This window comes from Cololabis saira, chromosome 19 (genome assembly GCF_033807715.1).
Source record: "Cololabis saira isolate AMF1-May2022 chromosome 19, fColSai1.1, whole genome shotgun sequence".
In the NCBI taxonomy this organism is placed as follows: domain Eukaryota; kingdom Metazoa; phylum Chordata; class Actinopteri; order Beloniformes; family Belonidae; genus Cololabis; species Cololabis saira.
Genome location: NC_084605.1, coordinates 22,765,289 through 22,780,342, shown reverse-complemented (window position 1 = coordinate 22,780,342; position 15,054 = coordinate 22,765,289). Strand labels below are relative to the sequence as shown.

Genomic DNA, 15,054 nt, shown 5'->3' with positions numbered 1-15,054 from the left:
AACTTTAAACCTTACAGTTACTTTGAGACTGACCATAAGTGCTGACTCCCCGTCTCCCCGACTTGCACAAACAACACAAACCGTACTGTTGAAAGTCCAGTATGAATTCCCTCCCATATGAGCTTTATTAAGCTTAAAGAGAAATTCTTGTCTAGGTCTTCTCCGCTGGGATTTTGGCCAATAACTTCTGCAGAATGACCTTCAGACCAGACACAGTTCTGTCTTATACTAAAACTGCACATTCACTTTAGATTATTGTTATCTCTGACGAGCTCTTCAATGTTTTCATATTTGGGCGTTGGAACATTACCCAGTGACAAATACAGGAAATATAACAAAATCTGTGTTTTGAACCGCATCAAGGCAAACTGGTCTGTGTCTCTTAGTTATGTACATACCTGTATGTTAGTGACCTGACAAAGTTTCTGGATTTATCTTGATTTTAAAGAGATATTTATCCTTTAAGTATAAAGAGTTGTTGACTTGATTGTACGAAGTACAACCCCACTTCTAAAAACTCGGGACACAGCATAAAATGTAAATCAAGCCTGAATGTAACGACTTGCAGATCTCACAAACTCATACTTTATTTATGGCAGAACAGAGAGAAATTAATCAAATGTTTAAACTGAGCAACTGTATCTCTCAAAAAAAGTTAGGACAGGGTGACATTTAACACTGTGTGTTTTCCCCTCTTTCTTTTAACGATAGGTCATAGAAATCCTGCTTTTGCAGTGGCTGCTGTATGGAGCGTAGCATTGTCTTGCTGAAAGAAGAAAGACCTTCCCTGAAAAAGAGGATGGGACCATATGTTGCTCTAAAACCTTCATGTAGCTTTCAGATTGATGTTTCATTTGCAGTTGTCCAAATCGCCAATTACACAAGCATCAATGCCCCCCCCACCCCATCAAAGGGGCTCGGGGGGTCGGGGCCTCGGCCTACTGTAGCGGTCTCATTGGCCTTGAGGGACGTGCTGAAAAAAAAAGTCTTCCGGTGGTCTTGCAAGGGAACCTAATCCTCGTAGTGATGTGTTGTTCTAACCGAAACAGAACTAAATCTCTTTTTTGTTTGTTTTGTTTGCTTATTTTTATCTTAATCACTTTTCCACTTTGCCTCAGGCCATTTTAAATCAGCTGTGCCAGCATAGAAGATGACAAATTATCACTTATACCTTTTTTTTTGCATGATCATTTTCACCCACATTTGTGGATCGAGTGGTGAACTGTGCAGTGATTTCCACAGATAATCCTATTTGATTTTAAATCAGTTCCTCCTGAAAGCTCAGGGGATCAAGTATTGATTTTCAATCTTTTCACATACAAACAGAGCTTTCTTCAGATTCTTATAATCTTCAAAGATATTATGCACTGGACTTAATGAGATATTCAGAGTCTACTAAGGAAACTGAACTGAAATGATTTCACTATTTTATAGATGCTTTTTTTGTAAACAGTTGAACTTTTCCCCATTTCAATTACCGATCAACTTCATTTGATGCAAAACATTCCTCCAGCTGTTTTTTTTTCTTTTTCAGCACCACCTTCTTTTCCAGATTGTTTTCCCTCCATTGCCCAACTTTGTCTTACACATATTGCACAAATGAGTTTTTTGCGCCATCAAATCTTTCAATATTTGTTGCTTTCTGTGTTCCTTTGTGGCTTAATCATATTTGCCAATCATCGCATGACTTTTTTTGGAACTGGGGTTGTAAACTTCAACAATCCAGTGATGATTGTTCACACTATATGCTATTAGATACATTTACCACTCGACATTTTACATTTTGTTCTATTGTGATACAAGGCCTCAGTGTAACATCATGGTGTTAGGCTCCGGTGCAAATATTCTTTTGTGCCCCCACCCTCGCACACCGCATGCGCACACATACACACATGCACACACATGCACAGCCACTATAGGGAACTGCTATTGTGGCCATGTAGGCTAACGTTGTGAGCAGAAGTCTCCTCCTGGCCCCCCAGCGGTCGGGTCAATGCCGCTTCATTTATGGAGGTAGCTGGCAAGCTATCCTCTGGCGGGACGCTGGCTTTTTCCTTGGTTGCAGTAAAAAAATATAGGTCTCATTTTGTCATTTTTGTTTTAACATCTTCCTGGCTCTTTTCTCCTCTCCTCTCTATTTTGCGTCTCTATTTTGTTTCGGCATGTTAAACAAGATGCTACGCTATTTTTGTTGTCTATTTTCTTTTGTTTCCTTTGTTTTCTTGCTGAAAACTCACATCACGTCATCGGGTCATCGTGTACTTAACATGACTAACAGGTAGCAGATTCAGGTGATTGGACTATTACATTCACAAAAACGTTTTTTTGTTCTTTTTTCTCCCTCCATCATTGCCCCGACTGCATCCGCCCCCAGTGAAGCTGATATTTACACCTGTGGCCTCAATCATTCAAACAATGAGGGACAGTGGGTTTATTTTTTTATTCATTTATTACTAAGTATTCAAAAGGACTGTGTCAGTATATCAATGACATTTGGTTAATTTTCATCTGCTGCGACGTGCAAAGCTTTTCGCCTGTGTGAGAACTGCAGTTATCCAACAGGGCATGCAAACCATTTGTGTGGTTGCAAAAGCAGCAGCCAGCAGGTGACAACACAAAAACCAGCCGCCTGCAGCGTCAGCTTCCTCCCCGTGTTTTCATTTGTAACAGTTCAAACTCCTGAACAGCTGAGGGCAGGTTGGGTGAATTCCCTGCTCAGCTGAGTGTAAAGCCCTCATGCCTCCTCTTGAACTTTAGTGCCCTGACACAATAAAAGAGTGAACTATCAGAATGACCGATATTCCAAGTGTCTGTACATATTTCAGCCTTTAAAGTGATGGATGAAAAAATAACCCCATTAAGCAGATAGTTGTATTCAAAGTTGGAGAAATAGAAGGGATTCAGAGAGGAAGATAAAAAAAAAAAAAACCCACACAGAGAAGAAATAAGAGCAAGAAACCAAACATAACTCGTTCTTTTATCAACAGCTTTTGATTTACATTCGGACACAAAAACACATTTTATTCTCAAGGAGGCGACAACAAGCGCAGGTTCTGGTTTGGCGTAAATCTCCGTCACACCTTAGGAAATGATCAGTACCAGGAAATAAGAGGTCAGGAAGTCTTCTCAGGGTTGATTTCTTGCACTTTTTCAGAGGCCCAGCGTGCAGTTACAGACTGAGGAGCTACACATAAAGTGCTATATTTATAGTGCAGTGACGCCAGACGAGACACGTACTCCTTCTGTAATCACGTTGATTTGTCATCTACGCACGTTTCAAGTCACCACGTGCATTTCTCGTCCTCACCCTGCATACACATACACATACCTTGTCCGAACCTTTTTATATTTCCCTCCCTTCCTGCGACAATGCAAAGGATTTATGATCCAAGAACGCCCCTTCCTTTCCAATTAATGAGGTGTAAACGGTGTCAAACTGAACACACAAAAGATGAATGAAAATGAGGATTTACATGAACCCAGAGGCCAACTGACTCCAATGTGATTTAATAATAATATGATGATGAATTTAAATCAAAGTGACACCTTAAAGCAGAAAAAATTACATGAACTTCTAGTGAGTTTAACCTCCTGTTCAGCTGTCTGGCTTCTGACTACGTTGTTGATGAAGTCTGGAAGAGACTAAGGGCCTGATTTACTAAAGGTTTGCGTGCGTAAAAACGTGTGCAAACTTGACATCACCCGCAAACCAAAGTGCCAGCTGATCTACTAACAGCGTGCAAAGAGGACTGCGCCTCTCAAATGAGCAAATTAGCATACGCAATTCATTTAGTACTTTTGCCCTGATGAATAATCAATATGGGGCGTACCCGCCAGAAATCGCTAAATACTGGGAGGGGAAAATGCAAATATCTCCATTTACCACCCGCAATGAGATTTACCAAGCCTGAAAGTTTTTGCGGGGATTGTGATTGCGTCTGTATTTAATACGTTCGAAAGGAAGGTGCTAATCTCCACATGCAAAAGGAGAAATATTTTATTTGAATGTTAAATTGAGTATTATTCAGCAAAAGGTTGCCACAGGAGGCACATTCATTTTTTTATTTGTGATAATAAATAAATCACGTGTTTTCATGGAGAAAAAAGTGTTTCTTATTGTGCGCCTGTTCTGCAGTTGTCATACCCCGGTGTTGTGCCGTATTCAGCACCCCTGCCGTGAAAAGCACCCCCTCGTCTGACAAAAATGATATTCTCATTCCGTGTCACGTTCTGTTTAGCGTCCAGTTTTGTGTTAATGATTCATGTTTAAATGCGCTCATGGATTCCACAATAGTCATACTTTCCCACAATCACAGTCACATAACAAAAATCGGGTAAATGGTTATTGATGTCATTAATTAATAGCCTGCTTACTGTGTTGTCTTCCATAATATTTGTAAATATATATAATATAAACTCCTAAGTATGTGTTTGTGTGAGTGTGTATATATAAATATATTGAAGTGTCAGTGTGTTGTTTTTTTTCTTGGTCTACTTATCATTGAATATACGAGGGGGTGCTTTTCACGGCAGGGGTGCTGAATACGGCACAACAATTTGCCTCTTCCACTAATATCCCTAACTCCAACTCGTCAAATTTCATTTTGCGCTTGCGACTTTATCCTGCTTTCCATCCAGACAACTCTGTGGACTGTACATAATTATCATGTAAAAATTCCTTTGTTTAGAACTATTTTATTTGTGAACAGAAGCTCTGCAACACAACCTTCCTGAAAGGGACAAATTGAGAATTCTGATACATTTCTTCCAAATTAAAAATGGATAATATTTCAAATCAGGCTGCATCTGCTGCAGCGTCTGTAATAAAGCTGTAGGACAAATCTCAAGAGAGGCATTTTGCTCGGAAAGGGGGATTCAGTGGCTGACTCCACCCCCTACCACGTTGCTGCTATGAACAGGGCTGCAAACTCATGGATGGAAAGGGGGCTGTTGTACAAAGCAAGTCACAGAAATTCCATTAATGCCTCGGTAAAATGCTTTATCAGAAAGGCAATCCCAATGGAAAAGGCAACAAAGTTCCTGCTGAGACGCAGCTGATGCATTTGTCGGGTCAAGTGGAGTTGGATGGGTTCTGAGAAAGTCCCTCAAATCTTAAACAGTGTGCAAGTGATTTCTCAGGAAACAGGGATGGCCGTGAGATTGTGACACTGGTCCTGCTGCTTTCTGCCTGTCATCCCACGCTCCGATCTGAAGAGAAAACTGTGCAGCACTCGGATGGAGGAGTCACTTGTCTTGGGACTCTGTGGGCTTCGAGTGAATTTTAACTGAGAGCATGTGTTTATAAGAACTGGGAAGTGTCTACCAGAGAAATGTGACTGTACGAAGCAAGGAAGTAGTAAAAACTGCTTATATAAATAAGTTGGAAATGCTAAGGGCTAACGAAGCCTAAGCAGTCATGTTCTAAAGATAGTACTTGTTTTTAACCTGTTAATTTACCAACAGAGGGGCTAGCTGACCAGAGCCAGCCCCTCTGGTGTTGCCTGCAAGTGTCTGCTACCATTCCAGCAAGACCTTAAAATAATCACACACACCCCCCAGGCCGCAAATCCAAATCTTTTTTTTTTAGATCCATGTTTCTTAAGGGAACGTTTTTCAAAACTGGGAATTTAAAAAGAAACACATTTTCTAGATGCTCTGGAATGAGGGTTAAACCGAACTGGTTACGTACATTAAATCGTTTGCGTCACCTTATGTGCAACACATTCTACTTCTGTCGGCGCTGCAGCCCGCACCGCTGCACACTGGCATTTCCAGCTTTCCATTTACACCAGTTTCTTTTTGTTTGCTTATTTTATGAGTGACATCTTACAGTGTTATTCAGCGTTACTGGTGAGAAAATACTGTTTTAGGTTATTTAATCATACATAATCATGTTACAACTTGAGAGCCGTAACTCCTCATTTGATAAATGTTGTAAATGTGTATTTATGGAAATTCTTAATTAAACAAAAACTAACACACAAAGAAAAACAGGGGGCCCAGGTGTGCATTCTTTTGAACAAAAACTGCACTGCGGCTGTACATGGAACAAGCTAAACTAAATGGTCCCATGTGGTACAATATAATGGAAAGTGTACGCTGGAGTAGGGCTTATGAGAACCTATTCTCTCATGTTTTGTCAGCAGATATGATCAGTGGAAAGAGAAAAAGACAACAACGGGCACAAAGAGGTGTGTTCACTGGGTTTAGTTCATGTTCGCCCCCCGCCCACATGTCAGGATGTCAAACCCCGAGCGACAGACTTCCAAACATCTGTCAAAACTATTTTGACATCCACTGTTTTGTTTACAGAGTGAAACACAGTTGTCATTTTGTATCTGAGGTGGAGCAAACACATTGAAACATCCCACAGACAGAAACAAGCTTAAAACTATACACAATAACACACACTAAGCACCAGGTACATCTTCCACCACTCAGATCCACGTCCTCCAGACGTGGCTGCAGATCTTACGGCAAGTGGTTTACAGCACTTCATAAACGGCTTTAACAAATTAATGAAAAACACCTGAAAAAATTATTGTTTTACATATATATTTCAATGTTTTAAAATAGGAAATAATACTATAGATTTGACCAAAAAATAGATATATCTAGAGTATATTTTTCTGTGATTCATTTACTATTTTCTATTATACACTCTGTGAGTTTTGGCATCATGCACGAAGCAGTGTGTGTCTTTCCTAATGAGTATAGTCAGATGCATAAATGACTGTGAAATGCCGGGACAAAATTATGGGGGGGGGGGGGCACCCAAAGTTGTAATTTTAACTGTAAAACTCCAGATTTTGATCACAGTGGTTTTCCCGCAGATGCAAAACAAACATCTGTCAAAACAGTACTATGTGTCTGTGCACGCACACGCACGTACACGCACGCGTGTCTGGCATCACAGTTTCAAACCTGGTGTCACAGTGCTCCCTTGTGGTCAAATACGTGAATTGTCTCTCCCAACAGATGAACAGTGTAAAACTTCCATTTCTTCTTAAAAGAAGACTGTAAATACTGATTGGCTGCAGTCCCCAGTGAGAAGACAGCCATGTGACACCTAGACTCTCCGTCTCCCAGGGTGCCGGGCCGCTGAGGCTTCTGGGTCGCAGCTCCTCACTGCCTCTTGCTGTCCAGGATCGCCCGCCAGTCGTCCGACCAAGACAGCAGGCGTCTCTGAGCCGGGCCCACGGACCGATGCTTGTTGTGGCAGGCGGTGAAGAGGATGTGCTCCCACACCGGGTTGGGCTCCACGCCTGACACCAACATAAACACATAGTAAACTGTCAGGAGCATTACCACACACTTATAGCTGACACAATTTCCTGAGACTTTAATGAAATCTGCAACAATCTGCAACACCCTTTGGTCAGAATATCACGGGAGTATCGTACAAATCTCTGTATTCTAACCACGTATTTACGCATTCGTTTATAGCACCTGGTTTTACATGATGGAGTCACTGGGAAACAAGTTCTGGAAGTCTATTCACAAAAAGAGACATTTCTGCAGCCTGTAAAGCAAAAAAAAAAAAAAAAACACAGCTTGTGCATGAAAAAAAATGCCAAAACATTTGCGACATCTAACTTAAGCAACACTTAAAACGGCATCGCCCTGCTGAGCACGCTCAATCTGCTGGAGTTAATGAAGGTTAAAAAGTTAGAAACAAAGCCAGTGGAGCACACAGGTGCCGTTGTGTTGCTAAAGGATTATAATATATTATAATAATATAATAATAATAAAAGCTGTTACCTCAAATATTCTTGCCCTATATATAAAAAAACAACTTTTATCCCATAACTGCATTTCATATAAGTTATTTAAATAATTAGAAGTTTTGAGCTGTTGTTTTAGACAAGTCACCATTGCAATGGGGTCTTTTGACACCATTAATCTTCATACACTCTAACAAGTGTATGAAGTCATAAATGTTAAATGCCAACAGAAAAAAAACAACTTTAAATCCACAACACATCTCAATCACTGTCATGTGACCTTCTGATGCATCAAATGCTATTACATATAATACACGAGTTGCCAGTTGGCATATTTTCAACATTTAATGGAGGTAAGAATTAGATTAGACGCATTCAGAAGTACTTGACTCAGACCCTCTTACACCCAAGTTGTTTGGTGCTTTTTTGCCCTGGCTGCTATGTAATTGATCCCTGCAGCCATAAAGACTTACAATTGAGATGATGCTCAGAAAACAAGTGACCTAGAAACAATGACAAGTCTGAAATCAAGCACCTATTGTTTGGAAATGTTTGACTTTCTGAAATGGAAACAGTGTGCAAAAACAAAGAGCCAAACTGACCATTCTGCAGTGCATCAGCTCTTGACACGCCTCACCTTGTATGTCCGGTTTATCATCAATGAGGAGGTCACCGGCAATTAATGTCTTGTCTCTGGTCAGGATGACCTGCTCCAGAAAATCCTGGCCCAAATGCTTCTCCACCCACGCGTACTGGAAAAACACACAGAGCAGGTGAGCTCTGAGGAAACATTTAACCCACAAAGGATTTCCAAGGAAAGTTTTGATCGGCAGAAGGCTTACCTTTTCATATGGGCAGTGTTTGTAATGTTTTATAGGGCTGGTGCAAATAAAGACATCTGTGCTGCAGGGAGGAACACAACAAAAGCAGAGTGGAAAAATTACACACATACAGCTACCAGTTGTTTATTGCTGCTGTTGTGGTTCAACATTCACATTTTTCCACTGTGCTATTATTTATTAAACAAAATTAAGCTAGAAAAAGAAAACTAATGTGGACAATACTATGTACCCCCTCACTGCTTCTATAGGTTGTAAAAGTTTAAGTTGCAGCCAGTTGCTGCAAATCATCAGATGTTTTTGTATTTTGCTGGCCTGAAGCATTTAAGGTGCTTGGTGATACAATGTCATGTTGAGGGGGGAAAGCAATTGATTCTTTACATGGTTTTAAAACCATTTTAAGCCAATTTGGAGTTTTATGTTTTACAGGGAGAAAGATAAGTGGAAAGCATTTGAGGCAGCTGCCAATCTACTCTGGAATGGCTGAAATGTACCTCAAGGTTAGACCACGCAATACAAAAAAACAAAAACAAAAGAGCCACATCTCAGACCCGACATGCCTCATTGAGTCAGGAGAAGGCCTCTTCTGTCTTCAAAGAGCATGGAGGCACGAGTCAGGCTCACAAAACTGCATATGAACAAACCAAACCTCTTCCAGAGCGATGTCCTCTGGATAGATAAGAACAAGCTGCCATTGTTTGATCTGAATGAGCCCAGCAGCGTATCTGGTGCAAATCAGGCCCTGTTTACACGGTGCAAAAACTGAGGCGTTTTCATGCGTTTTGGCCGTTCGTTTACACGAAAACGCAGCTCAAAGCCCCCAAAAACGATCATTTCTGAAAACTCCGGCCAAACTGGAGATTTTCAAAAACTCTGTTTTCACGTTTGCGTCTAAACAGAGGAAAACGGAGGAAAACGGAGGAAAACGGAGGAAAACGGAGGAAAACGGAGGAAAACGGAGATTTAAGCTTCAGAACGTCACATTATGCACCAGAAACTCACCAGCGTCATGTGTGCGACCTGTGTTTACAATTAGTTTGGCCACCGTCAATATTTTCTTGTATTTTACCTGTTTTATATTCCGTCTTGGAAGTGAAGCCTGAATTATGGTCCCGCGTTAGATCGACGCAGAGCTTACGGCGTAGGGTACGCGGCGATGCGCGCCGTACGGTGTGCGTCGCCGCATACCCTACGCCGTAGGCTCTGCGTTGGTGTAACGCAGAACCATAAATCAGCCTTAACTGGAAGTTACACGTGTTTTTTCCAGGATTCTGATTGGCTAGCATGACGTTAACAGCGTTTTCATGCGGGTCCGTGTAAACGAGGATATTTTTGAAAACGTAGAGGGGAAAATATCCGTTTTTGTAAATACGTGGCTACGTGTAAACGTGGCCTCAGACGGAGCACTTCAGCAGAAACACCTCATTTCCATAGTCAAACACCATAGTGAAGGAGTTATGATCTGGGGTTATTCTGCTGACACGGTATCATGGCACTGTGCAGTATAAGAAAATATACATACACATTCCTGAAAGGAAAATGGAGATTTCAAGGTGTGGCTGTAGAAGCTAGTTGTAAAAGCTCCTTAATCATGGGGGTACTTAGTATTTCCCACATAATTTTTCACCCCCTTTTATTAAATACATAATGGCACAGTGAAAGAAAGAAAAAAAGTTGCTTATCTGAGACAGTATTTGCCTCATAGTAAGACTCACTACGTTGGGACATAAGATTACCGTTTGCACATGACTGACTACTCTTGGTCATTACAGTGCACTCATTCCTCACAATCATGTGGCTCAGAAAGCCCATCTGCATCATAATCAGCTACATGTTGCAGTAGCCTAATGGTTTATTATGTGTCAAATTGTTGCAGTGCCTCCTAGAGACTTACTCCTCCAGTTTGGCCATCTCTTTGACTGCCTCCACTCCTCCGGGAAGAGGCTCCAGGTCCGTGAAGAAGTCTTTGGACTCCCAGATACTGATGGCCTTTTCCTGGTATCAGAATACAATCATGAGAACTACTCACCATCAACGGTGCACATCGTTCACATGTAGGCGTACCTACAGGAGTTGTGTTGGAAACAATGTGCAAAGGTCAGCAGCTTCCTATATCAACATGCAGTTATATGAACGGGATCAAACTTTGAGAGCAGAAGCTCTGGCTCTGACTCTCGGTTCTTCCTTAAGGCTCTCGGATTATTAGATGGTGTCACCTGAGGTGCCACTGTAATGATTCATATATTTATATGTACATATATTTATATATAGGGAAACACAGCTCCAAGGTATGCATCTCTGTATCTCTGTATCTCTGTATCTCTGTAGCTCTCTCTCTCTCTCTCTCATATGTATGTATATATGTATATTAGGAATGGGCAATATTTTACCGTTCACGATATACCGTCAAAAAAATTCCCCACGGTAAGAATTTGTCATCTCACGGTAAAAACGATAAATTCCCGTTGATGACGTTTTTGTGTAAAGCCGGATTTATGGTTCGGCGTTAAATCCATGCACAACGTACGTGAAGGAAGGGAGGGAGGGAGGGAGGGAGGGAGGGAGGGAGGAAGGAAGGAAAGAAAGAAAGAAAGAAAGAAAGAAAGAAAGAAAGAAAGAAAGAAAGAAAGAAAGAAAGAAAGAAAGAAAGAAAGAAAGAAAGAAAGAAAGAAAGAAAGAAAGAAAGAAAGAAAGAAAGAAAGAAAGAAAGAAAGAAAGAAAGAAAAATTTGAGCAAGAAAGAAAGAAGGATAAATTCCCGTTGATACGTGTTTTTGTAACAAACATGGCGGATCTGAGTCATTCCAGTTTTGCAGTACAGGTGTACTAATTTAATTGTTTTTTATTAATTCAATTTAATTGGTGTAGTTTAGTAGCATTTAGTATTCTTTTAGAGCAGTGATTTGGGGGCTCCAAAGACTGAATGTGGTGATAGATTTATAGTTAAAAAGGTGGAGTTGAATGGGTATTTTTTTATTGTCATTTTTATCGTTATCGGGATAAATGCCAGAAATTATCATGATACATTTTTTAGTCCATACCGCCCATCCCTAATGTATATTTGTGTGTATGTATATATATATATATATATATATATATATATATATATATATATATATATATATATATATATATATATATATAAATATATATACATACACACACACACACACACACACACATATATAAATGCACACACGACTGTCTCAGAAAATTAGAATATTGTGATTTTCTGTAATGCAATTACAAAAACGTCATACATTCTGGATTCATTACAAATCAACTGAAATATTGCAAGCCTTTTATTATTTTAATATTGCTGATCATGGCTTACAATATTTCAGTTGATTTGTAATGAATCCAGAATGTATGACATTTTAGTTTTTTTTAATTGCATTACAGAAAATAAAGAACTTTATCACAATATTCAAATTTTCAGTCCTGTATACATACATACATACATACATACATACATACATACATACATACATACATACATACATACATACATAACTATAGAAATAGTTAATCAACTTGGAAAAACACAGCTCCAAGGCTACTTTCTGCTTCATGATACAGAATGCATTTTGGATAACAATCTAGTGAAATCAAAACATTAAAAAAAGCCCATTGAATGATTTAAACGTGATCTTCATCAACTTTCTGTTGTAAAGGTGAGCACAGGTCACTCACACACAGGTCGCTCCGCAGCTGTCCGTACTGCGCAGACACCCAGAAGCCCCGCCGGTCCTCCAGGGTGATGAAGGGGTCCTGCGGGTACCTGGCCCGGTACTTCCTCAGGAACCCCCCCTCGAAGTCCGCCAGGACCCCGTCCATGTCCACCAGAACCCGCAGCCTCTTACCCGAAGCAGAGGACGACGACATGTTTATGTAAATCCTCTTAAACGGATCACAGAGCAAAGGTTTCCCTCTTCCGAGTAGGCGTGTAGCACCGAGCAGCAGCATCGTGGGTTCCCGGCGGGAGGCGCCCGGCGGTGCAACGAGCGGACCCTGCCCTCTCCAAACAACCGGTGGAGACAGTCGATTAAAGTCCGCATGGGATTAAAAAAAGAAGAAAAAAAAGTTTCCAAATACTACGACAGTTCAACCCTGGAGTTGTAACTTTTGTTGTTCACTTCGTCGATAAAGACAAATGTTGCACTGTGTAGTTTAACTTGATCTAAGCGTCGACGGCAGTCGGCCGGGTCAATCGTGACGCGCCTTTGGCTGCTATTCTTAGACCTTTTTCCATCGTTTGTCAACGTGTATTGGGAGGTTGGCAGCTGCCATCTGCCAATTCACAGCATTTATGATATTTGCTGTTGAAACTGTCTGCACTAAACGGGTACTAGACGGCACCTTGTGCAGCTGCAGGGAGAAAAGTGCTTAGCTGCGGGAACACACTGTCCAAGCCCCAAGCCTGCGGCTTGCAGCAGAAAGATTTTACATGGCAGTGATGGCTCACTCCAATGCCGTTTTTAGGAAACCTCCAGTTCAAAAATAGTAGACAATATTGCAGTTATTGAAAAACATAGGACATACACATTCTTACTAGGCCTGTTCGATTTTGCCCAAAAATACAATCTCGATTTTTTTCTCTCAAAATCCGATTTTCGATTACGATTATTTTGTGAATTGACAAAAGGCAAAGAAATTATTTCAAATATGCTGTTTTTTTATTGAACATTTGCCCCATTGGGCTTTAAGTGCAAACTTTGCTCTTATTAAACCAAAAATGAATGAATAAAGTGCAAAACTCTGTAAAATAAGTTGAAAAAAAGTTTTAAAAAATATAATAAAATATAAAGTTTTATCTCTGAAAAAAAATCAGCAAATCAGCACTGACAAACATACAGTAAGTTATATTTCCAATTAAATAAAACAAGACATTTTCTAATTAAACTAAACTGGATCTTTGCATGCTAAATAATAATGCAACCCATGAAGGAGGTAGAGGTGTGTAATGTCAGTCATTACATTTGCTGTTCACATTTGCAAGTTTTTTGCAAGGAACACGAGCCGGTCTACCGCATCTGGCTTGAGGGATGCCCGGTGGCGTGTTACAACGCCCCCTCCTACACTAAAGAGCCTCTCCCATGGGGCACTTGTCGCAGGTATTGAGAGGTATTTCCATCAATCATTAATATGGTATCAATCATTAATATGTGTGCAGACAAGGTAAAAAAAATAAATAAATAAATAAAAAAAAAAAAAAAAAAAGTGAAAAATCGATTTTACGAGTTTCACGTTTTAACATCGTTCTAATTACATAATCGCGATTACGATTTTAAACTGATTAATCGAACAGCCCTAATTCTTACATTCCTGTACAATTAACTAGCATTCATCTTTTTCAGTCAAAGTGAAAAGGCTGATTCTTAATGTTGAACTTAAGTAAATGTTTAGAGAGGAAACAACATATAATATATATGTGTGTGTATAAGTACCAGAAACCAGAGGCCAACTGACTCCAATGTGATTTAATAATAATATGATGATGAATTTAAATCAAAGTGACGCCCTAAAGCAGAGAAATTACATGAACTTCTAGTGAGTTTAACCTCTTGTTCAGCTGTCTGGCTTCTGACTACGTTGTTGATGAAGTCTGGAAGAGACTGAGACATCAAAAATGTCATGCGTGTCTTTACAGAAGCTGAACCAGACGGGCAATATGTCCTTTAGCTTTGAACAACTAATGAATATGCACTGATTTTCTAATTTTTTTCTGTTTTTTGTTATATATATATGTATATATATATGTATATATATATATATATATATATATATATATATATATATATATATATATATATATATATATATATATATATATATATATATATATATATATATATATATATATATATATATAAATATATATATATATATATATATAAATATATGTGTGTGTGTGTGTGTTTGGGTGTTACATATCAAAGTTTGGGGAATTCTTTAACTCAGATTTTGGATGCAATTGCCAGCAATTACATTTGCACTGTACTTTAGTGTCATATTGGATATGAAAGTGAAATAAGCTTTATGAGAGATGACAGTGCTAGGACTGTGTTTTGACCACCCTATATCATTTTAATATAAAAGACACAATGAATGAATGAATGAATGAATGAATGAAATGAATGAATGAATGAAAAACTTTATTTCGAACATGCTAAAAAAAAAATATATATATATAAATATATATATATATTTAAAACAAAGAACAATAGTTAAATAATAATCATGATAAATACAGTATAATATAAATCATAACAATCATAACAATCTTTTTTATACCACTCAAACAGAAAAGCTCTCAAGTAACAGCAAAGTTCTCAAGCCACAAATGTAAAAATATACCTTTATGCTTGCTACTGACCTAATTTAAATTTGATATCAACGATTCAACAAAGTGATTTGGAGTTTCAGGTCCTGGGCTTAAGGGAGTTAGTACATAGATTTGAACGAATTAATCATTTGTAAAAGTAAACTAAT

General features: G+C 39.2%; 1 protein-coding gene across 1 annotated transcript; it reads right to left on the bottom strand.

Annotated features, from left to right (window-relative positions):
* Nucleotides 1-5,977: 5,977 nt before the first annotated feature.
* Nucleotides 5,978-12,998, bottom strand: LOC133419198 (5'(3')-deoxyribonucleotidase, mitochondrial-like). The gene is made up of 5 exons (XM_061708232.1): nucleotides 12,256-12,998; nucleotides 10,458-10,558; nucleotides 8,567-8,627; nucleotides 8,362-8,476; nucleotides 5,978-7,265 (listed from the first exon to the last, which is right to left on the bottom strand). Exons 1-5 carry the CDS (start codon nucleotides 12,526-12,528, stop codon nucleotides 7,126-7,128), a joined length of 690 nt encoding a protein of 229 aa, XP_061564216.1. The 5' UTR covers nucleotides 12,529-12,998; the 3' UTR covers nucleotides 5,978-7,125.
* Nucleotides 12,999-15,054: the final 2,056 nt, after the last annotated feature.

Coding starts and splice junctions, on each gene's coding strand:
- LOC133419198 (XM_061708232.1), bottom strand. CDS start 12,528: ATGCTGCTGCTCGGTGCTACACGCCTACTCGGAAGAGGGAAACCTTTG. Junction 8,628..10,457: donor GAGATGGCCAAACTGGAGGA/GTAAGTCTCTAG, acceptor TCCTCCCTGCAG/CACAGATGTCTTTATTTGCA. Junction 8,477..8,566: donor AACACTGCCCATATGAAAAG/GTAAGCCTTCTG, acceptor GTGTTTTTCCAG/TACGCGTGGGTGGAGAAGCA.